The sequence below is a fragment of the Cherax quadricarinatus genome, chromosome 8 (assembly GCF_038502225.1).
Source record: "Cherax quadricarinatus isolate ZL_2023a chromosome 8, ASM3850222v1, whole genome shotgun sequence".
Classification (NCBI taxonomy): Eukaryota; Metazoa; Arthropoda; class Malacostraca; order Decapoda; family Parastacidae; genus Cherax; species Cherax quadricarinatus.
In genome coordinates, this window is record NC_091299.1 from 3,396,811 (window position 1) to 3,419,924 (window position 23,114).

Here is a 23,114-nt window from a genome sequence, read left to right on the forward strand (position 1 = left end):
GTGGTTCGTACGTTGGATTGCGTGCGACCAGCGTTAACAGCCTGTTTGATCAGGCCCTGATCCACCGGGAGGCCTGGTCGTGGACCGGGCCGCGGGGGCGTTGATCCCTGGAATGCCCTCCAGGTAGGTAGATATCCATGGGGTATCTTTAAATGTATATACACCATGAGGGATTTTTCACTGTATATATACCCACTCGTATGAGGACCCTTAAGTGACGAGCCCAGGTGGAGACCTTGGATAATTTCTTGAAACGTGATGTTGGTCATGCTTGAAGGATAAAGATCTTTACTGACGGGTCAGAGTGTGGCGGTGGTTTTGGCCTTGCAGTAATTGTCAATAAGGGTTCATGCACATTTACCAAGTGAGTCCTCCGTGTTCACTGTAGAGCTCGTTGCTCTCATACTGATAGCTTGCTTAGTTGAATCTCAGTTCATTGTTTACTTAGATTCTCAGTGTGCTTTGTCCTGGCCCAGTATCGTTCTGGTCACCCTGTGGTCCAAAATATCCGAGAGTGGTTATCCTGTCTCTTCGTGCTGCACAAACCTGTGGTATTCTGATGGTACCCTGGTCATATTGGTGTTTTGGGAAATGAACAGGCAGATGCTTTGGCGAAGGCTGCTAGTTCAAGCTCTCTCTTTAGCAGACCCCTGTCAGTGACTTCATAGGCCACATACATTATGTCCTTGGAATTAGCGGACCCAGTGGAAAAGCAAATTAATGATGGTTCAGCAGGACGTGGATGTTTCATTGTCGTCGTCCTCCAACTGTAATCTTCAGGGGACTCTGTCGATTGAAGATCGAGTACATGTTTCACAGTCATAGCCGCCACTTTGCAGGTGTTCCTGCTTCCCTCTGTGTACCTTGTGACGAGCAGCTGACTGTGGACAGTATTTAGCTGTTCATAAGATAGTAGTGTGTGAATGTTTAACGAATCTTAAACAGTGCATATTTAGCTTAGATTTTTCTAGTGTGCATTGTGGGTCCTTTTTTGTTTGCATGTCAATTTTTTTTTCTTAAATTTCATTTACTGGTGGTATGATATAATTGGTTAATTTTTATTGATGGAGAACACACTATAAACTAACTTAGCATAAATAGCGTGAATCAAGAAGTTTGCTGCAAACCATATATGAGAAATGCACATAAAATTTGTGAGAATAGATTACTGTGGAATACATTTTAACTGTTGCCCACAACATTGGCCTTTTTACTTAAGTTGTGATTTTCATAATAACTAGAGCGCCTGTAGGGATCTCGGGGAACTTGTAGGAGAGTTTGAGATTGACGCTTTAATGTGATTTTTAAGTGATACTAGTTATGTTAACTTGGTGCAGTAGTTTTTAGTTTTGCTGTGTGTTTTATTCATGCCAGTCATTTTTTATGGTATCTTTTACGAGTTTAAACGTAGTAATTCTACGAGGTCTCTTGATCTTAACTTCCAACTAGGTCTCAATTAATAAGAATATATATTATATTTTTTTTTCTTTGTACAGAGGTGTTGACACCGCGATGAACCTATATATTCTGGTATTGGTGTAAATATGCTAGGAGTGTTTATTTCCTAAGTTTGTCCTATCGTTGAAAGTGTGTGTGTGTGTGTGTGTGTGTGTGTGTGTGTGTGTGTGTGTGTGTGTGTGTGTGTGTGTGTGTGTGTGTGTCTGTGTGTGTACATGTCTAATTGTTTGGTTTTTTTTGGATCACAACAGTGCCACGATCACACCTGCAAAGAAAATGATAGGATAGATAATGAGAACGTTCAAAACAAGAGATGCCAAGCCAATGATGATCCTTTTCAAATATCTCTAGGTTCACTGCTGCACATTAACATCGTTCACAGCAGGTGAAATTGCAGATCTAGAGAGTGTACATTGAACCTTTACTGCACATATAGGTTCCATCAAACACATCAACTATTGCGAACGCTTGGAAGCACTTGACTTGTACTCCCTGGAACGCAGTCGAGCGAGATGTATCATAATCTACATCTGGAAAATCCTAGAAGGAATGTTTCCAAATCTGCACACAGAAATCACTCCCTACGAAAGTAAAAGACTGGGCAGGCAGTGCAAAATACCCCCGGTGAAAAGTAGGGGCGCCATTGGCACACTTAGACTAAGGACCCTGAATCTGCACTCTCTGGAAAGACGTAGAATTAGGGGGGATATGATTGAGGTGTATAAATGGAAGACAGGAATAAATAAAGGGGATGTAAATAGTGTGCTGAAAATATCTAGCCTAGACAGGACTTGCAGCAATGGTTTTAAGTTGGAAAAATTCAGATTCAGGAAGGATATAGGAAAGTACTGGTTTGGTAATAGAGTTGTGGATGAGTGGAACAAACTCCCGAGTACAGTTATAGAGGCCAGAACGTTGTGTAGCTTTAAAAATAGGTTGGATAAATACATGAGTGGATGTGGGTGGGTGTGAGTTGGACCTGATAGCTTGTGCTACCAGGTCGATTGCCGTGTTCCTCCCTTAAGTCAATGTGACCTGACCTGACTAGGTTGGGTGCATTGGCTTAAGCCGGTAGGAGACTTGGACCTGCCTCGCATGGGCCAGTAGGCCTTCTGCAGTGTTCCTTCGTTCTTATGTTCTTATGTTCTTAGAGAAAGCACCATAAGTGTCCGGGGCCCAAGACTGTTCAACAGCCTCCCACCAAGCATAAGGGGAATTACCAATAGGCCCCTGGCTGCCCTCAAGAGAGAGCTGGACATACTTAAAGTCGGTGCCGGATCAGCCGGGCTGTGGTTCGTACGTTGGACTACGTGCGACCATCAGTAACAGCCTTGTTGATCAGGTCCTGATCTACTGGGAGGCCTGGTTGTGGACTGGGTCGCTGGGGCGTTGATCCCCTCCGGGTAGACTCCAGGGGTAAGGGGAATTGCGTCCAGTTCCCTAGTCCCAAGTGTTTGTGCGGAGTGTGCATCAGGGAACAGTATATAGCGTAGTACAGTGTATAAGCGAAAGCTGTAGTGTGAAGTGCGGTGTAGCAGGCAAGCTGTAATGCGGTGTAGTATAACAGGAGAAAATAGATTACGACGTCACAGTTCTTATAAGCGCTCACGTTTCGTCAATTTCATATTGGCTGAGTAGATTTTCTCGCCAGTGTTGAAAGTGAGACAAGACAACATTGATGCAGTAGCACTCACAGCAAGACACGCGGGTCGTGCTACACAAGTTGGCACACAACCAGGATAGTCAAACAGGAAAGAAATTCACTACTGTCGGAACATTTATTGTATGCAAGGAATCTTCGAGGCTGCTATTACCTATTTGTAATTGCCAGTCTGTTTGTAGTTACGGCAGTAGTGCTTATGATAGTGGTGTCATATCTTGGTGAATTATTCTTCCTCATTTTTTGAAGTTTCTTATAATGCATTCTACCTCTTCATTGATCTCATTATAGTTATCAACCACTGTGTCAGGATGCTCTCTCTTTCTCTCTCTCTCTACTTTTTTCGAAATTAAAAGGTAAGGCCAATTGTTCTTCACAATTGTTGGCACCGAGATGTCTTCCTGTATTATTGTTCCCATTGTTGGCACCGAGATGTCTTCCTGTATTATTGTTCCCATTGTTGGCACCGAGATGTCTTCCTGTATTATTGTTCCCATTGTTGGCACCGAGATTATATCTTCTATACTTTTGTTCTCATTGTTGGCACCACGATATCTTGCTATATTATTCTTCTCTCCATTGTTGGCACCACGATATCTTGCTATATTATTCTTCTCTCCATTGTTGGCACCACGATATCTTGCTATATTATTATTCTCTCCATTGTTGGCACCACGATATCTTGCTATATTATTATTCTCTCCATTGTTGGCACCACGATAACTATGTACATTATTGTTGCCAATTCCTGTAGTCTACCTAGAGTGTGTTTCGAGGATCAACACACTCACGACCCGGTCCCAGACAATACCTGCCTCCCGGTGGATGACCTGATAAACCAGGCTTTTGCTGCTGGCCGCGCGAAGTGCAACATAATTACCACAGCCCAGCTGATCAGGGACTGACTTGAGAAATTTGGCCAGTTCTCCCATGAAGACAGCCAGGGATCTGTTGGTAATCCTCCCTTATGCAAGGGGGGATGCTGAAAAATCTTAGGTCCATTCACACTTATTGAGTTCCATTGCTTGCAGTGTTGGCAGCAAGGTGTCTTCCTACATTATTTAGTTTTCAGAAGCCGCTTTTAGTTTCTCTTCTCAGGATTAGGACCTAACATGTGTTCACAGTGAACTGTATCTGCCACTTTTCTCAAGACGTACATGTAGTCGGTTTCCAGAGCCATATTCTCGCATCCCTGTCTAAGGTCATGCATTGTTGTTGGTTGTCTGATCAACCAGAGTTCCGCAGATCCACATGAGACACAAACGTATATGAATCATCCATAAGCTCCCGAATATCCTCGAAATTTATTTGTTAATTTATTCTTGTGTCGTCAGTCACTCGTGAATGGTCGCTATTCAGATTTTTCCATTTTTTCTTGTAAACTCTATTGCCTATCTGTCATCCATCCGTCGATCAAGGAGACGTTGTTCTATATTGCCAACTCAATGAATGGGGTGAGGGGGTTCGAACCCTTGACAAACCAGTCTTGAAACTAGCCGGCTAATGTGCTACCCAGTGCATCTGCAGCTGTAAGTGTAAAGTAACCTTTATATTAAGGTGCAGTTGGGTAAAAATAACAATGGTACCTCTGTAATAAGGTGCAGTAGGGTAAAGAAAATAATGGTACCTCTATAATAAGATGAAGCAGGGTTAAGAAAATGGTACCTATATATTATGGTGTAATTGGATAAGAATCCTGGTACCTGTATATTAAGGTACAGTAGAGCAGAGAAAACAGTGACCGGTGGACAGAGAGAGGACCACAAGTACACACTGTGCAAGAAATGCCAAGCAAAATGATCACAGCCATTAAAGTGCACACCCAGAGATTGTTTACCTGGGAAAAACTAACAGTAGGAAATAATAATTGATGACATACCAGGCACTCCAGCAGGAGGGAGGGAACAACATGGTTTAGAAAGACACATAAGCAAACACTAGGACATTTATTCTAATATATATGTTCAAGTGTTAGCTTACATGTCTTTCTAAACGAGTTTGTCGGTACCATAATCATAGTTTTTTTTTTCAGAATTTCCGGAATTTACCGACAGACTACCCTCTTCAACTGTTAATGTTATAAGTTTGATTGTTATTCGTTGTGAAGCCGTGAACTCAGGTCATACAGCGCCTGGGCAATAAGGTTTGATCCCAGGAAGGGGAAATAGCTCTAGTTCTTTGGATCAAGAGCTTCACCAGCGTCACGGTACCCTTCTTGAAAGCTAGTTTATGAGAGAGAGAGAGAGAGAGAGAGAGAGAGAGAGAGAGAGAGAGAGAGAGAGAGAGAGAGAGAGAGAGAGAGAGAGAGAGAGAGAGAGAGAGAGAGAGAGAGAACGAACGAAAGTGTAACGATTTTGTGGCGTAAATTGTAAAAATTAAATAAAGGGTAATAGTGTTTTAATCCAAGATTAATTAATGTAGGAGAGGATGAAAGTGGGATGTGAGAAGTGGGTATTAGTAAGTGTTGATGAACCTGGAAGTGTCGAGGAGTTCGAAAGGTACTCACTGGGCCCAGTCATGTATTATTGCATGATATCTTGATGGATAGGCTCATGCATTATTATTATTATTATTATTATTAATTATTACACAGGAAGCAGTAAACCTATAGCGGACATACAACTCTTGGGCCATTGGGAAACAATCAGGTTTGATCCGAAAAAGTGGAGTGTAGCTCCAGTTCTTTGGATCAAGAGCTCTTCACTTGCATCAGTACAGCAACCCTTTAAAGGTAGGCTGTGACAAGTACAGTACATGTATTGCAAGAGCAACTTGTATGTTTATTAAATGAGAACTTGAATAAGAGGAAATTAAAGTACGAAGAGGATGGTGACTAAGATGATGGATACGTCAATGCAAGTTAATTAAACAATACGATGTTTTTAGCAAGCTGTATCAGCGGGTGTTGGAACCAAGGCTGGATTAAGTAAAAAAAAAAAGTAATACCTAAAAAAAACGTTGATATAATAAAGAATTTTGAAATACCATTTAAAATATCTTTTTTTTTTAAATACCGTTTTTAAAATATCGTTTTTAAAATATCGTTTTTAAAATATCGTTTTTAAAATATCGTTTTTGAAATATCGTTTTTAAAATGCCGCTTTTAAAATGCCGCTTTTAAAATGCCGCTTTTAAAATGCCGCTTTTAAAATGCCGTGTTTAAAATTATACTAGGGAGGTAGACTGAAGAAAGAGGATATCGAAATGCAAAATAAAGGTAATTCTTCAAAAGGTAAAGGTAATTCTTCAAAGGTATATCGAAGACGTATCACCAGTTTTGTTTATGGCATCCCTGCTCGTCATCTGGTTTATTCTACACCTGGATATCTCTCGTCACTAGGTGGTTAATTTAGTGAGCAGATAGGGAGCCTGTCCTTGGTATATTTCTCGGCATTCGATCTGTCTGGTGTTCGCATTCCGGAGAATAAATACATTGGGAGTGCTTCGAGGTGGTCTCAAGTAGCTTAGACGATTTATTACATACGAGCAGAAGTGCTGATAATAGTTGGCCGTAAGAGGTAATTACCGTAATTTTGGATGTGTTCAGAATCTGCTTAAATTAGGGGGGTGGATACATGTACACACCTATTTGTATTCACTTATTTGTGGTTGCAGGGGTCGATTCACAGCTCCTGGCCCCGCCTCTTCGCTGGTCGCTACTAGATCCACTCTCTCCCTGCTCCATGAGCTTTATCGTATCTCTTGTTAAAGCTATGCATGGACCCAGAAGATCAGATATAGAAAGAGAGCGTAGGAGATGGTACAGTAGAAGAAAACGGGCCATTGAATTGCTTAAAAACGCAAATATGTTACAACAGAGAAAAGATACTTAGCCGAGAGATCACTGAATTAGAGCAAAAACTTAAGCTGTCATACCTAACAGAAGTAGAAAGGGAACGAAGGGTCATACAGGATATTGCAAGAAGCCCAAAATGTTTCCATTCTTATGCAAAATCCAAGCTAAGAACTACCTGTAGAATTGGACCAGTATTGAGAGGAGACTCGTATACTGACGATGAACAGGGAATGAGTGAAATCCTAAAAGAACAGTATGAGTCGGTGTTCAGCAACCCACTAAATGACAGTAAGGTAAAAAATACAGAAATATTTTTCACGCAAGGAGAAGGCCGTGCAGACCATCTAACTGACTTTACTACAAATTCCATAGATTTCGAAAAAGAAATGGATGACATGCCCACTAACTCAGCACCTGGACCAGATTCATGGAATGTTCTGTTTATAAAGTAGTGCAAAATACCACGAGCACGAGCCCTCAGTATTCTTTGGAGAAAGAGCTTAGATGTAGGTGAAATACCGGAGGCCTTAGAGTGCAGACATAGCTCCTTTGCATAAGGGAGGTAGTAGAGCACTAGCTAAAATTATAGACCAGTAGCCCTAACTTCTCACATCATAAAAATCTTCGAAAGAGTGATGAGACGGCAGATTACAAATTTCATGGACCGGCACAACCCGAACCAACATTGTTTTAGAGCAGGACGATCATGCCGGTCACAGCTGCTGAACCATTATGAGAGAATTACGGAGGCGTTGGAAGACGACCAAAACACAGATGTGATCTACACAGATTTTGCAAAGGCGTTTGACAAACGCGATCATGGAGTGAGCGCACATAATAAGGGCCATGGGCATTACAGGGAAGGTAGGCAGATGAATTTTCGGGTTCCTAACACACAAAACACAAAAAGTAGTAGTAAACCGAGCAAGATCCAGCATCAGCAAGGTCAAAAGCTCAGTGCACCAAGACACTGTCCTGGCACCTCTGCTGTTTCTCATCCTCAGAGCAGACATAGATAAAAACACCTGTCCCACTTTTGTATCATCATTTGCATATGACACTAAAATAAGCATGAAAGCCACTACGGTAGAGGACACTGAAAAATTACAGGAAGACAAAAGCAGGGTTTTCCAGTGGGCAGTGGAGAACAATATGACATTCAGTGGTTATAAGTTCCAGCTGCTTAGGTATGGAAAGAATGAAGAACTCAAAAGGAACACCATATACAAAACTCAAGATGGTCACCAAATAGAACGAAAGGAACACGTAAAAGACCTGGGAATAATTATGTCAGCTGACCTTTCTTTTAAAGACCATAACAAGACAAAGATCACGACAGCCAGGAAGACGGGGTGAGTATTGAGAACTTTCAAAACAAGGGAAATAATGCCGTTGGTGACACTCTTCAAATCGCTAGTGTTCCCTCATTTAGAATATTGCTGGGTGCTGACGGCCCCGTTCAAAGCAGGAGAAATATCAGAGCTGGAACAAATACAGAGATCGTTTACGACTCACATTGAGCCAGTAAAGCACCTAAATTTCTGGGAACGCCTTCAAGTCTTGAACATGTACTCACTGGAACGGAGGAGAGAGAGATACATGATAATATATACCTGGAAAGTACTCGAGAGCCTGGTCCCACATCTGCACACTGCCATAACATACTGGGGTGAGAGAGATGGGAGGAAGTGCAAAATAAACCCAGTGAGGAATAAGGGTGTGGTGGGGACAGTAAGGGAACACTGTATCAACATCCGGGGTCCCAGACTATTCAACATCTTACCATAAGATATCAGAAACACTGCTGGAACAGGTGTAGAGCCCTTTAAGAGGAAACTGGACAAGTATCTTCACCAGGTGCCAGATCAACCAGGCTGTGATGGATATGTGGGGCAGCGGGTCTCCAGCAGCAACAATCTGGTTGACCAGACGAGCTTGGCCCTAGGCTGGGCTCCGAGAGTAGTTAAACTCTCGAAACTCTTCGAAGGTATATCAAAGGCAAAGGTAACCTGCCTCCACTACATCTCTCTCGACTGTTCCACATGTGTGTGTGTGTGTGTGTGTGTGTGCGCGCGCGCGCGTGGGGGAGGCGTTGCGAGTGTGGGAGGATCAGTGTGGGGGGTTGTGTGTGGATTGTGTCTGTGGGCTGTGTGTGTTTATTAAGGGAAGGTTTTGTTGTGGAATGCATTGTGGAGCAAGGTTGTTGAAGATAGTAGGTGGATGTGTGTGTGGGTTTTGGGTGGGTTGTTGGGAGGGTGGGTTGGCGGGAGGGCGGGTTGGTCATAAGTAACTGTACTAGTAGATAGATATGGTTGTGGCAAATTGTGTGGGCATGATTGTTCTTTTCTGGAGTGTCGCTGGGCATGAGTATCGGTTAATGTCTGTGTTCCTGGCACAAGTATGGTCATCTTGACCCCCTGGTAAACTTTGATGTTGGGGATTTTATCACTGCAGGTGCGCCTGTTGACCTCGGGGAATTTTACCAGTGCCTTTTAATGTTAACCACTTTGTGTTGGTTCTTTAAACTGATGCGAGATATTTTAACCTAATGTTGGGAATATTTATTGGTTTATAATGTATGGTTATTTCTCTTTTTATTGACAAGCATTGAATACACTATTGGTCCCACCATTAAATTTTGCGACCTCTTTCCTGGTGTGCAATCGATGGCGAGGTACGGGTTCTTGCAGGAGTGTGGCTGGAGTCCCGTGTTCCTATCATCTGGGCATTTCCACTAGTATGCACTAGCATACTAGCTACTGACTGGCTCATCCACCCACGATTTACCTTTCTTGCCAACTTTTGTATGAGAATGCAAATTAGTTTGAGTCTTATATGTGCTTTTGTTGTATTGGAGGAAGATGTGACGTAAGTGAAGTGTATTTTACTAGAGTGATAAAGGGTTGAGCGTGCGGCTTCTGGCCTTCTTGCCACCGCATTATAAACATTATAAACACCCGCCTCTGCCAATACTGGCATCTTAATGAATTGTGCCCTCTGGCAAATCTTGATGCTCCTATTAATTTGTATATCCTCACATGTTGCCCATGGTTAAGAATCGCATAGTGGTCATGTGCAATGTCACTTATATAGGAGTATTTCACAGAAAACCTTGGTGTGGCTTGATATATGTGCCAGTCATTAATTCAACAATGTGTGTGTATGTGTGTGTGTGCACTGGTGGAGAGCATGAGGGACGGTGCGCAGTTCTTGGTCAGTATAGTCTTTTGCCAGTAGTGGTACAAGTAGGCTGCGTCTCACGCCACCTTGGTGTCCGTTCGAATCTCTACCACTTTTTCCCGCTCTCCACCACTACCTGTCTGACTGGCCTCACTTGCACATTAGCTGGTCCCCGGAATCCCCCACCCCCGCAGCCTTATCTCTCGTTATCACCATACTTTTACACCACTTATTCAAAAAGAAATGAACTTCGTCTCTTCTGGGAGAGAGATAATTCATTGGTATATTGTGTAATGGTAACGATCTGAAGAGTTGCCTGCCAGCAGTGGGTCGAGGCAGTGAGTGTAGCAGTGTTAACAGTGAATCATTTATTGTGGCAGGGCCGGCAGTACCAGTCACAACAGGTGCAGCAGCTGCCGAAGCAGTCACAGTGAACAGGAGCAACAGCTGCAGCAGCAGCAGAAGGAAAAGTGGTGGTGGTGGGCATAGTTGTCACGGCTAAGCACCTGGGACGCCAGTACCTGACTCGGTGGCCATCGCGCTACAAGCTTCTCTCTCCCCACCTGTTGATTCTCCACACACGGTTCCTGCTTCTCGCCACCCACCTGCGCTCTGCTCCTCAACGCACTCCTGCTCTGCCACACTACCTTTACTCATAAGTTGTGCCATCTTGTCATACAGTGGCATCGTGGTGCTGATGCTTAGCACCCCACTGGATGTATAGCTGTGTAAATTCACACTAGTTGTGTGGGGATACTGTTGATCTGGCCTGGGCCTCCGGGTTTACAGTGAAGCCATAAGTTTTTGTTTTGCTTGTATTCCTTGAAGTGTTACTTAAGCGTGTAGACACACCAGTGTTTGTCAAAATGATTATAAATTACACTTGTTATATTTAGTCCTTACAGACTGAGTTCCACTGGCGCTTCAAACTGTATGTACACATAGCATATTGTAAGAAGTTTGAGAAAAAGGATAAATGGTATACGTATTTAGTGGGATCAGCTGCATGCATGTGCTACATGCATGACACTTAGATTTCTACTCCTCATGGACTCTTGGAAGATGAATGCACTTTATACGTTAAAAATCTTGCCCAGAAGTTGTGTACGTCCGGAAGAATCGTTTTCGCCGTTGGACGAGTGTGAATCGTGAAGGTCGTGACAGTTATTTGAAGACTGGTGTATGATGGGTGTCATGCCAGTGTACAGGTGACTGGAGCCTAGGCGGGCGGTGGCTGTGGCTCAGGTGTACAGGGAAGGTGTGTGTGCTGGTGCACAAGTGTGAGAGGATGGCCACACCTCAGTCTGCTGACAGCAAGGGGGGTCAGCAGCGCGCCGTTACTCTCTACACCAGCAGCAGCAGCAGCAGCAGCAGCAGGAGGAGGGGGTTGGGTGAAGCGCCCCCTGCATGGGACCTGTGTTGTGGTTGTGTGCCAACCCGCCCCTACCCCACGTCCACCTCCACCTCATGGACCACACCATCCCCCGCCTATCACCCTCTTACCAAAGTACCACAACACCTCACAATGAGGACCTTGAAGGCTAACTCTCCCAGCTCGGACCGTCGATTCTGGCGCACTTTTAAAAGGTATTAATCGCTTGTTATTGTTGTATAATTATGTAGATAAACTTTGGATCCGTTGTACCTACCTGACATCTTCATGTACTTGGTGGTGGAAACAAATTGTTCACTGTGAAAGTGCGTTAAAAACAATATAACTTGAGTCTTATTAGGGTATATCTAGGGAATTTCCGTTATCATTCAGGGGAAAGTGGCAGTGGCGCCAAGATGGTGAGCTAATGACCTTACCTGCGCGACGCCGGGAGCTTACCTGTGTGACGCCATGGCGGTGATATCTAAAAACCACCGGTTAGATTGATGACGTAGTGACCTCTTACCTGCGTGACGTCACGGGTGGGGCCACATATAGGGCGCTGGGGGAGGGAAGTTAGGTTATCTGTGTTGGTGCTCCTCAACTTGTGTTCTGTGCCTCGTGTGATGACTTACAGGATGCCTCTTATGGTGACGTACATGATGCCTCGTGTGGTGCCTTACAAGATGCCTCGTGTGGTGACGTACAAGATGCCTCGTGTGATGACATACAGGATGCCTCGTGTGGTGACGTACATGATGCCTCGTGTGGTGACGTACAAGATGCCTCGTGTGATGACATACAGGATGCCTCGTGTGGTGACGTACATGATGCCTCGTGTGGTGACGTACAAGATGCCTCGTGTGATGACATACAGGATGCCTCGTGTGGTGACGTACAAGATGCCTCGTGTGATGACATACAGGATGCCTCGTGTGGTGACGTACATGATGCCTCGTGTGGTGACGTACAAGATGCCTCGTGTGATGACATACAGGATGCCTCGTGTGGTGACGTACAAGATGCCTCGCATGGTGACGTACAGGATGCCTCGTGTGGTGACGTACAAGAGGCCTCGTGTGATGACTTACAGGATGCCTCGTGTGGTGATGTACAAGATGCCTCGTGTGGTGCCTTACAAGATGCCTCGTGTGGTGACGTACAAGATGCCTCGTGTGATGACATACAGGATGCCTCGTGTGGTGACGTACAAGAGGCCTCGTGTGGTGACGTACAAGATGCCTCGTGTGATGACATACAGGATGTCTCGTGTGGTGACGTACAAGAGGCCTCGTGTGGTGACGTACAAGATGCCTCGTGTGATGACATACAGGATGCCTCGTGTGGTGACGTACAAGAGGCCTCGTGTGGTGACGTACAAGATGCCCCGTGTGATGACATACAGGATGCCTCGTGTGGTGACGTACAAGATGCTTCGCATGGTGACGTACAGGATGCCTCGTGTGGTGACGTACAAGGGGCCTCGTGTGGTGACGTACAGGATGCCTCGTGTGGTGACGTACAGGATGCCTCGTGTGGTGACGTACAGGATGACTCGTGTGATGATCCAAAAGATACCTCACAAGATGACTCACAATGGCCCACACGATGTAACGTCATTAGCTCAGGTTTGAGAGGTTCTGCAACTCAGTATTGTCACACTAATTATTCCTGGCTACACTTGCACGTCTATCATCTTCAAGTATAGTCACCATCACTGATATTGCACAACATGTGGGTCACTCTGCCTTAGGGTTGCTCCTACCACCCGCATATTACCTTATAAATGAGTGTTGGACTTGGGCGGAACCCAAACGGGTTAGGGTGGGTTTGGTTGGGTTACATTAGGTTAGGATGCCTCTTCAAAATTCGATTTTTTACGTTCATTCTTTGTTAAAATGTAAAAAGCATTTTTATAACAATTTATTATGGGGAACAGTTTTTTTAGTACAGGATTCGATATAACCTTTCTTTAACAAAGCCGTTTCAATAAATTAGTTGCCATAAATTAGCCGCAGCTGAGCTAATTAGGTACATAGATTTGTGTTATCGAGAAAAATCCCATATCTTTGGTCACCATTTTTTTAACGTCAGTATTGTTGACTCTCCTGGCTAAACATGTGGGACACTTTACATTAGGGTTACTGCCACCAACCACATATTACCTCATAAATGTCGATACATCTGTACACAGTAAACCCTCCCATAATATGAAGGAATATATTTTTTTTTTGGGGGGGAAAATTGGCCCATTATAAAAATTATTTTGTGTGACAAAGAATAAATATGGTTATGTTCCAGAGATCTCCAAATTTACCAGACTTTAAAATAGTTTACTAGGTACAAATTAATAGTGCTCCCTCACTTAAAATATTGCTCAGTGTTGACGGCCCCGTTCAAAGCAGGAGAAATATCGGAGCTGGAACAAAAGCAGAGATAGTTTACGGCTCGCATTGAGCCTGTAAAGCACCTAAATTACTGGGAACGCCTTCAAGTCTTGAACATGTATTCACTGGAGCGGAGGAGAGAGAGATACATGATAATATATACCTGGAAAATACTCGAGGGCCTGGTCCCACATCTGCACACTGCCATAACATACTGGAATGAGAGATATGGGAGGAAGTGCAAAATAAACCCAGTGAGGAACAGGGGTGCGGTGGGCATAATGAGGGAACACTGTATCAACATCCGGAGTCCCAGACATCTTACCAGAAGATATCAGAAACACGGCTGGAACAAGTGTAGAAGCCTTCAAGAGGAAACTGGACAAGTATCTTCACCAGGTGCCAGATCAACCAGGCTGTGATGGATATGTGGGGCAGCGGGCCTCCAGCAGCAACAGCCTGGTTGACCAGGCAAGCACCAGACGAGCCTGGCCCATGGCCGGGCTCAGGGAGTAGATTAACTCTCGAAACTCTTCAAAAGTATATCAAAGTTGTTTATTGACGTGGAAGTGTATGGAGAAGGTTACACGTGGCAGAACTTTGTTGAGGTGGCTAACTGTGGTTCTTGTGTTGGTGGATGCTAGAGTTGTTAGCAATTGATAATTATACTGGAGTACTCTAGTATTCTGTAATGTATTTCTGGTCTGTATTTGCGGTGCTGTTTACAAAGTAATAAGGCAACAATGTATGCTCCAAAATTCTTTTCAGACTTGTGCTTCTAGACTTAACACGATCATTTGCGGTGAATTTTTTTGCACCTTAACCAGTAACATGGAACTGCTGATATAACTGTTGTCTTGTTAAGTTATTCCTCATCCTCTTCTTTTACCTACTTGTATCTTAACTGGGAATTTAACTCTTTCAGCATTTCTTCTGCAATTGAGTCTTCCTCATTCTCTTCTAGCAGTTAGTTCATTTACATCTTGTTCATGTTTATGGTCAAATCCTTCATGTCTCTCAGTTGTGATGAATGGTTTTGAAAACTGACAAGTTGATGAATTGAGACACTTATGTAACATATGGAAATCTTTATTGAAGAATCGTTTCGCCACACAGTGGCTTCATCAATCTTATGCAAAACAGGAAGGTATAAGGAGAGGAGGAGTTTGAAGTAATCAGTCCCTCAGCCTAGACGTGGCTTATATACTGTAGTCAGGTGAGGCAAAGCAGGAGGAGGCGGGGTCATAGTGGAACCATCAACTTGTCGGTTTTCAAAACCATTCTTCACATATGTCAGATGCTGCATTATCATGGGATCTTGATACAAAGAATTCTTCAAAACTTGTCCAATCTTTGGACGAAGACCTACTTACACTAGTGGATGGTACCACTATGACCCCGCCTCCTCCTGCTTCGCCTCACCTCACTACAGTATAGAAGCCACTACTACGGCCCTGTGCTGTACTTTCTACAAGGTTGATGGACTGAACACATCGACTCCAGGCTGAGGGACTGATTACCTCAAACTACTCTTCTCCTTATACTTACCTGCTTTGTATAAGACTGATGAAGCCACTGTGTTGCGAAACGTTTCTTCAATAAAGATTCCCATACGTTGCATAAGTGTCTCAATTTCTTCAACATGTCTTTGTCTTTGTCAGGGCCATAATTTCCTGGATCTGTATAACATCCGAATAATTATTCACCACCCAAGGCCATAAGTGACCCCAGCTTGCGTGTACTATTGACTGGAACACTTAGTTTCTTCGCAACTTTACGTGCATCTGCAGTGTTAGATTTATTGCTGTGATGAGTTCCTAAATTGCTTATCGTTTGTAATGGCGCTTAAATGTCTTAGGAGCTCCTAAATTCAGTGACTGTATCGAAGAGGTCATATTGAATGGTAAAAAGACGACTTAACCATTTGGGTTCACTGACCGCAAGATTTGAGGAGACCCTTGAATACAAGATTCCTTATGACCAGGAATGAAGTATTTCTCGAGGCAGTCAATAAATAGGGCTCAACCATCCCTGTTACTTTGTTAGACCGCTAAACATCAGGCAAGTGTGTTTTGCCTTAACTATTTAAAGCACAGGGATTCTCTACGTGATAAATTAGCATAGGCTTGCATTGGAAATTACGTTGCATTTGCACAGAGAAGCTAGGTTAAGAGATCTTTAGCTGCCTTCAAACCGTCTGCACTTCGTTTCTTACATTCTAATGTATGGTCTTGACGTATACGCTTCCAATATTGCCTTGTCTCGTCAGCATTGAACACTTGGTAGTGATTGTAACCGTTCGCAGAAATAATTTGCTCATAGTCAGCAGGGTAATTTCCCGTGATAATATAACAGCTGACACACATTCACCAGTAAATCTTGCATTATGAAGTTGATTACTTATTTAAGGCTTTCAAACCACCCAGCACCAAACATACTGTTTTGAAGGCTGCCTACTGGAGTCTACCCTCCCTGTAAATAACAAAAAGGGACAATACCGTGACTGGTCCAAGTCGGACCTACAATGTGTTCAGAGGAGTCAACGCCCTCGCTTCCCAGTCTCAAACCAGGTTTCCCGATGGATGGCTTAATCAGCCAAGGTGTTGGTGCTTACTGTACGAAGTCCAACGTAAGCACCATAGCCTGGCTGATCAGGGGCTGACTTGAAAGATATGTTCAGTTCTTTCTTGAACACAGCCAGAGGTTTGTTGGTACTTTCCCTTATGTTTGAATGGAAGACATCGAAAAGTTTTGGTCCCTTCACACTTGGTGTTTTCTTAGTGTGCTCCTTGTACCCTCGCCTCTTACTTTCATGGAAAATGTATTTAAGTTTTAAGGGGTATACAGATAGAGGGATTTCAAATGTTCCCAGTAATATAGGTGCTTGAATGAAACTATGCGGGCAGCGAAGATTCTCTGCATATTCTCCAGGTCTGCAATTTTCGCCTGCCTTGTACAGAGCTGTTAGAACACAGCATCGCTTTGTTTTGAAGGTTCTAGTTATCCAGCCTATCATGCGGTTATGATAGTGACACCGTTGTTATCCCTGAAGGTGAGATTCTCCGACATGATCACTCCAAGGTCTCCTGCATTAGTTATACGTTTTGTTGGTTGATTCGAGTTTATTTTATACTCCGTTCCAGGCTTTGTTTCTTCGATCTTTCCATAACAGAATAGCAGAAACCTGTCATTATTGAACATCACATTGTTGTCTGTAGCCCACTGGAAGACTTTGTTTAAATCAACTTGGAGGTTTGCTGTGTCCTCAATGGATCCGTCAGTCTCACACCACACAGGTTTGTAGTACGATAGGGCTTATTGCTCAAATAATAAGGCACAAAGCGACGTCTCTCTCCCTATATTCGTTTCAGTCTATACATTCAGTGACATTTCTGTCTTATTCAGCTGTACCGAAATCGACGTTTCTTTCATCACGCCACACTTTTGCACTGCTCACTGCACAAGCTTTTATTTTCGTCTCATTTTCTCTAATTGTACGGATTGTGGATTCAGTGTGGGGAGTTTCCATTATACGTGTACAGAGTTTCCATTACACGTGCACCACCCGTAATATACCATACCACGGGCGGGGTTAGAACCCCGCCCGTGGTATGGTTTGTTTGCAATCGTGTCATTACGATTTCGTGAGTCACCCGTAACATATCTAACATCTTCACTCTCTTCACTACCGTCAGGGCTTCACGCTTATTCTTTTTGGTATCTCTGGCATCACTAATATTCCTCATGGGTGCCATGATTAACAGCGATAAAATGGGAGGAGGGGCGAAAAGAAGCAGAATTGCTTGAATGCTTGAGTGAGTGGGAAGAAATATCCACTGCGCGCAATTTGATGTTTCCACTTTTATCGAGCATACTATGAAGGCTTTTTGAAGCTCTATGTAAAACCAAAAAAGAAGGTAATGTCAGCAAAATTTTTTAATAGTTGTGATATCCATGTTGTGTAGCTCCTGCTTTTCCATAAAGAGGTGACACCTTAGCACCCATTCAAAGACTTTTAACGTGAGTGATGTATGTGACGCCCATTTTTTTCTAAGTCGGTATTGTTTGTACTAATATCGGATATCTGCAGAATGGCGAGAGGGATCGAAAGAACTGTTTGAGTCTTCAACTCTCATTACGTTGATTGACGTACTGAACATTGATTCATATTGTTGTTTCAAGATATTCATTTTTATCGTTATTTCTTCGTTAACCTTTTCAGTAGAGGGCCACTAGTGAGAGTTTATTATGGTTTTGTATATGTTAATTTTATCTAAATTGCTTTTTTGTGGGGAATGAATATTTTAACGTGTCCTCTGTACCGATCACTTCTCGATGTAGGCTTTCTTTTCTTTGTTAAAATTTGCGTTTTTTGAAGAGTTCAGCAACACCCCTCCCCCCCTTTTTTAGGCTTTTTTGGTAGGACATATTAAAATGGCCTTTAACGCTTCTGTATTCAGGTGTTCCATGCACAGGTTTGGGTTAATTTACATGAAACTAAGTCATTCCGTAGAGTTAAAGTTTTATGTGCGAGACTTGGGAGTGACGAAGTCAGAGGAACGCACAGAGAACCACAAATAATGTTGCCATCGCTACCGCAGGGAGAAGGATAATCTGGATAACTAAAACATTCAAAACGAGGTGCTGAGTCAATGATGATACTCTTCAAGTCACTTGTTCTCTCCAGACTTGAATACTACCGTATACTAATGTTCTCTTTCAAGACAAGAGAGAGTGCCGAGCTATAAGACGTAGATGGACCCTTCACTGTCTGTGTAGATTCAATCAAACATCTGAACTTCTGGAAAGGCTTTAAGTCCTTAGAACTGTGCTCCTTGGAATGTACATGAGTAAAGTACATTTTAATTTATAACTGGAATATCTTTGAGGGGCTGGTCTCAAACCTGCACGATAAAATCACTACAACTGAAAGCAAGAGACTTGGCAGAGTGTAAAATAACTATAGAAAAAGCAGGGGCGCGAAGAGTACACTGAAAACTTAATAAGTGTCAGAGGTCCTCGACTTTTCAACGCCCTGGCTATCTTAAAGAGGTAACATTAAAAATTCTTCTGGTCAGTTCCTGATCAGCCGGTAGTGGTGCGTATGTTGACCGAGTGCGGCCAGCACCATCAGTTTAGTTGATCAGGTCAGTAAGCAGAAAGTCTAGTGTGAGACCGGGTCGCAAAGACGATCATTCCTGGAAGCGTCATAAAGTAAGCATAAGGTAATGAGCTTGTTTAACACTTTTGACATTATATGATATACAAATATTCGCAATAACACTTGAGCAAATCAAATCTAAATAAAAAATATATGATCCATTTAAACCAACAAGCACAAAGCAAAATTTATTACTCTGGCACTAAATTCAAATAACCTTTGTTAAGAGATTACTAACAATTCTCCGAGGTCCCTGCGGCTACTACGGTACCGTAATTAATAAAAAAAATGACTGTCGAGAAGACCGAAGTCATGAGCAGTTAGTGTTCACCACCGTCAGCAGGACACCACAGAGGTAGAAGGGAGAGAGGACAGGAGGACCTGTAAGCAAGTTTATCTAATGACGCTTCCGGGGGTCATTGCGCCCCACCCTTTGGTTTTAAACCAGACCTCTTGGCTGCTGACCTGATAAACTACGCTGTCTGTGCTGGCCGCTTGTTAAATCCTACTTCCTTCCCCTATTACGTTTGAGGTGATGGTGCTGTCCCAGGCACCAGAACACACAAACATCTTGGAATATAAAGTAAGACTCACTGAAGAGAAATATAAGAGTGAGACTGGTTGGAAAAAGACTGGTGCTATAAAATTGGGTAGTATGATTTGTCTGGCTTGCGATATTGTGGTTTCTGGGGATGGCAGTTCGGTGGAATGTGCTTGAATTATTAGTTAATCTTGATCATAACAAATCTGTGGTGCTGTGAGCTAAGGGAAGCAGCATAGATGGTAGAGGAGTAGTGATAAATAGCAGCAAGAGACAGAGAAGGGGATTTGTCAGTATTTATTACACAAACAGTCGTAACTCCAGAAATAAGATAGATGAATTAACATCAGTTGCACGCACGGACAACGATGTTGTGCAATAACTGCAATATTTACTTAGAGTCGGGACGTACCTACCGACTGCCACATTCACGGTTTGAAGTTGTTCCGCATGCATAAAAATAACGGGAAGGGATACCTGGCCTTGATCCACCAGGAGGCCTCGTGGATCAAGCCCTGATCAACATGTCTATTACTGCTTGCCGCACGCAATCTAACGTATGAACCATAGCCCGGCCTGTCAGAAACTGATTTGAAGACCTTGTCAGATTTAATTTTTAAGAACATGTCAGATTTCATCTTGAAGACAGCCAGAGTTTAGTTGGTAATTCCTCCATATAACAAGTGTCTTGTTATATAGAGTAATGTCATATAACAAGTGTCTTGTTATATAGAGTAATGTCATATAACAAGTGTCTTGTTATATAGAGTAATGTCAACGTTCAGGTTTGAGACCAGTCCCTTACAAAAATTTCCAGGTTAAATTATGTTCTTTTTCTATTACATTTCAATAATTACAGTTGAAGAGACTTCTTGTGTTCCCAGTAGTTCAGATTTCCTATTGAATGTATAAAGGCATTGAAAATTTTCTCTGTTTTCTAGCTCTGAAATCTCGCTTTAAAGTCTTGAACATGTACTCACTGGAGCGGAGGAGAAAGAGAAACATCATCATATATACCTGGAAAGTACTCGAGGGCCTGGTCCTACATCTGCACACTGCCATAACAACATACTGGAATGAGAGATATGGGAGGAAGTGCAAAATAAATCCAGTGAGGAGCAAGGGTGCGGAGGGCACAATAAGGGAACACTGTATCAACATTCGTGGCCCAGTCTATTCCTTATCTTACCAGAAGATATTAGAAACAAGGCTGGAACAAATGTAGAAGCCTTCAAGAGGAAACAGGGCAAGTATCTTCTTCAAGTGCCGGATCAACTAGGCTGTGACGGATATGTGGGGCGCGGGCCTCCAGCAGCAACAGCCTGGTTGACTAGGCAACCACCAGACGACCCTGGTCCATTGCCGAGCTCCGAGAATAATGAGATTCTCGAAACTCATCAAAGGTATGTCAAAGGTATAACGCCTGCCTTGAAGGAAGACTGTTAGTAAACAACAGTATTCCAGCCTGGAGAGAAAAAGTGACTTGAGGAATATCGTCACTGGCTCAGCATCTCTTGTCTTGAAAGTTCTAGTTATCTAAGGTATCCCTTGCTCCAGTAATAGCAATATTTTGTGATCCTTGAAAGTGAGATCCTGACATCGCTCCAGAGTCTCGCACCTAGAACTTTCTCTCCATTCTGAATGGTTTGAGTTCGTCCTTTACTTCTTTCAGTGTTGATTTCCTCCCTTCCACAGCAGAGCAACAGAAACTTGTCCTCATTTATCATCATGTTTTTGTCTGAGGCCCACTGGAAGACTTGATTTATGTCCTCTAAAAGATTCGTTATATCTCATGCCACTCTCCTAGAGATTGTGGTGTCATCAACATGTTACGGTGCTATAATTTATGTCCTTGCCGATGTTGGATACAAGAATGAGAAACAAGTGGGGCGAGTACTGTGCCTTGAGAAAAAATTGGTTTTCACTGAAAGCCTCTTGACTTCACTGTTTACTACTGTTCTCTGGGTTTTATTTGTTAAGAAATTAAATATCCATCTGCCCACTTTACCAGTTATTCTTGTGTACGCAGTTTGTGCAGTATTGCACCATGGTCACACTTGTCGAAAGCTTTTGCAAGACTAGTGTATAATACATCATTGAGCTTTTCCAGTGCATCCATTCTTAACCTTTTGCTGTGTTGAATTGTCTGAACATGTTATATTTTTAAGCAAGATAAGCAAGGGAGTGGTACTTATACTTGAATTTCTGTGGATTGTTACATAGGCCTACTGAGCATAAATACAATCTGGTTGACCAAACAGCCAATAGGGAAGCTTAGCCTCAGGCCGGGCTGGGACGGCAGAAACCTCGAAATCGGTCACAGGTATACACGAGACCACCACCACATGTTGGCTCACTATTTGTTCACACAACATTGTTGCTCACTTCTTCTTAAGGGAAAGTTTGTGGTCAGCCTGAGCAGCCTTGTACGATGCTTGCCCTTAAAAGCGGTGTGGTCCACTGGTCTTGCAGGATGTGTGTGGTCCACTGGTCTTGCAGGGTGTGTGTGGTCCACTGGTCTTGCAGGGTGTGTGTGGTCCACTGGTCTTGCAGGGTGTGTGTGGTCCACTGGTCTTGCAGGGTGTGTGTGGTCCACTGGTCTTGCAGGATGTGTGTGGTCCACTGGTCTTGCAGGGTGTGTGTGGTCCACTGGTCTTGCAGGGTGTGTGTGGTCCACTGGTCTTGCAGGGTGTGTGTGGTCCACTGGTCTTGCAGGGTGTGTGTGGTCCACTGATCTTGCAGGGTGTGTGTGGTTCACGGGTCTTGCAAGGTATGTGTGGTTCACTGGTCTTGCAAGGTATGTGTGGTTCACTGGTCTTGCAAGGCATGTGTGGTTCACTGGTCTTGCAAGGTATGTGTGGTTCACTGGTCTTGCAAGGTATGTGTGGTTCACTGGTCTTGCAAGGTATGTGTGGTTCGCTGGTCTTGCAGGGCATGTGTGGTTCACTGGTCTTGCAGGGTGTGTGTGGTTCACTGGTCTTGCAGGGTGTGTGTGGTTCACTGGTCTTTCAGGGTGTGTGTGGTTCACTGGTCTTGCAGGGTGTGTGGAGTTCACTGGTCTTGCAGGGTGTGTGGTTCACCGGTCTTTCAGGGTGTGTGTGGTTCACTGGTCTTGCAGGGTGTGTGTGGTCCACCGGTCTTGCAGGGTGTGTGGTTCACTGGTCTTGCAGGATGTGTGTGTGGTCCACTGGTCTTGCAGTGTGTGTGTGGTCCACTGGTCTTGCAGGGTGTGTGGTTCACTGGTCTTGCAGGGTGTGTGTGGTTCACTGGTCTTGCAGGGTGTGTGGTCCACTGGTCTTGCAAGGTATGTGTGGTTCACTGGTCTTGCAAGGTATGTGTGGTTCACTGGTCTTGCAAGGTATGTGTGGTTCACTGGTTTTGCAGGGGGTGTGTGGTTCACTGGTTGTGCAAGGTATTTGTGGTTCACTGGTTTTGCAGGGTGTGTGTTGTTCACGGGTCTTGCAGGGTATGTGTGGTTCACGGGTCTTGCAAGGTATGTGTGGTTCACTGGTCTTGCAAGGTATGTGTGGTTCACTGGTTTTGCAGGGGGTGTGTGGTT

The 23,114-nt window shown here is 43.6% G+C and overlaps 1 protein-coding gene across 17 annotated transcripts in view; it reads left to right on the forward strand.

Annotated features, from left to right (window-relative positions):
* LOC128685179 (serine/threonine-protein kinase WNK3) overlaps positions 1 to 23,114 on the forward strand; it is a 638,681-nt gene that overhangs the window by 267,617 nt on the left and 347,950 nt on the right. For 7 of the 17 annotated variants that reach the window (XM_070082754.1, XM_070082763.1, XM_070082758.1 and 4 more), the window contains exon 1: positions 10,120 to 11,681. The exons of 6 other annotated variants lie outside the window; for them this stretch is intronic. In XM_070082754.1, coding sequence (XP_069938855.1) covers positions 11,383 to 11,681 — 299 coding nt within the window. In that variant the 5' untranslated portion in view covers positions 10,120 to 11,382. Of the gene's footprint in view, positions 1 to 10,118; positions 11,682 to 23,114 lie in introns of those variants that run through there. 4 more of the 17 variants (XM_070082766.1, XM_070082761.1, XM_070082762.1 and 1 more) reach the window with 2 other exon arrangements.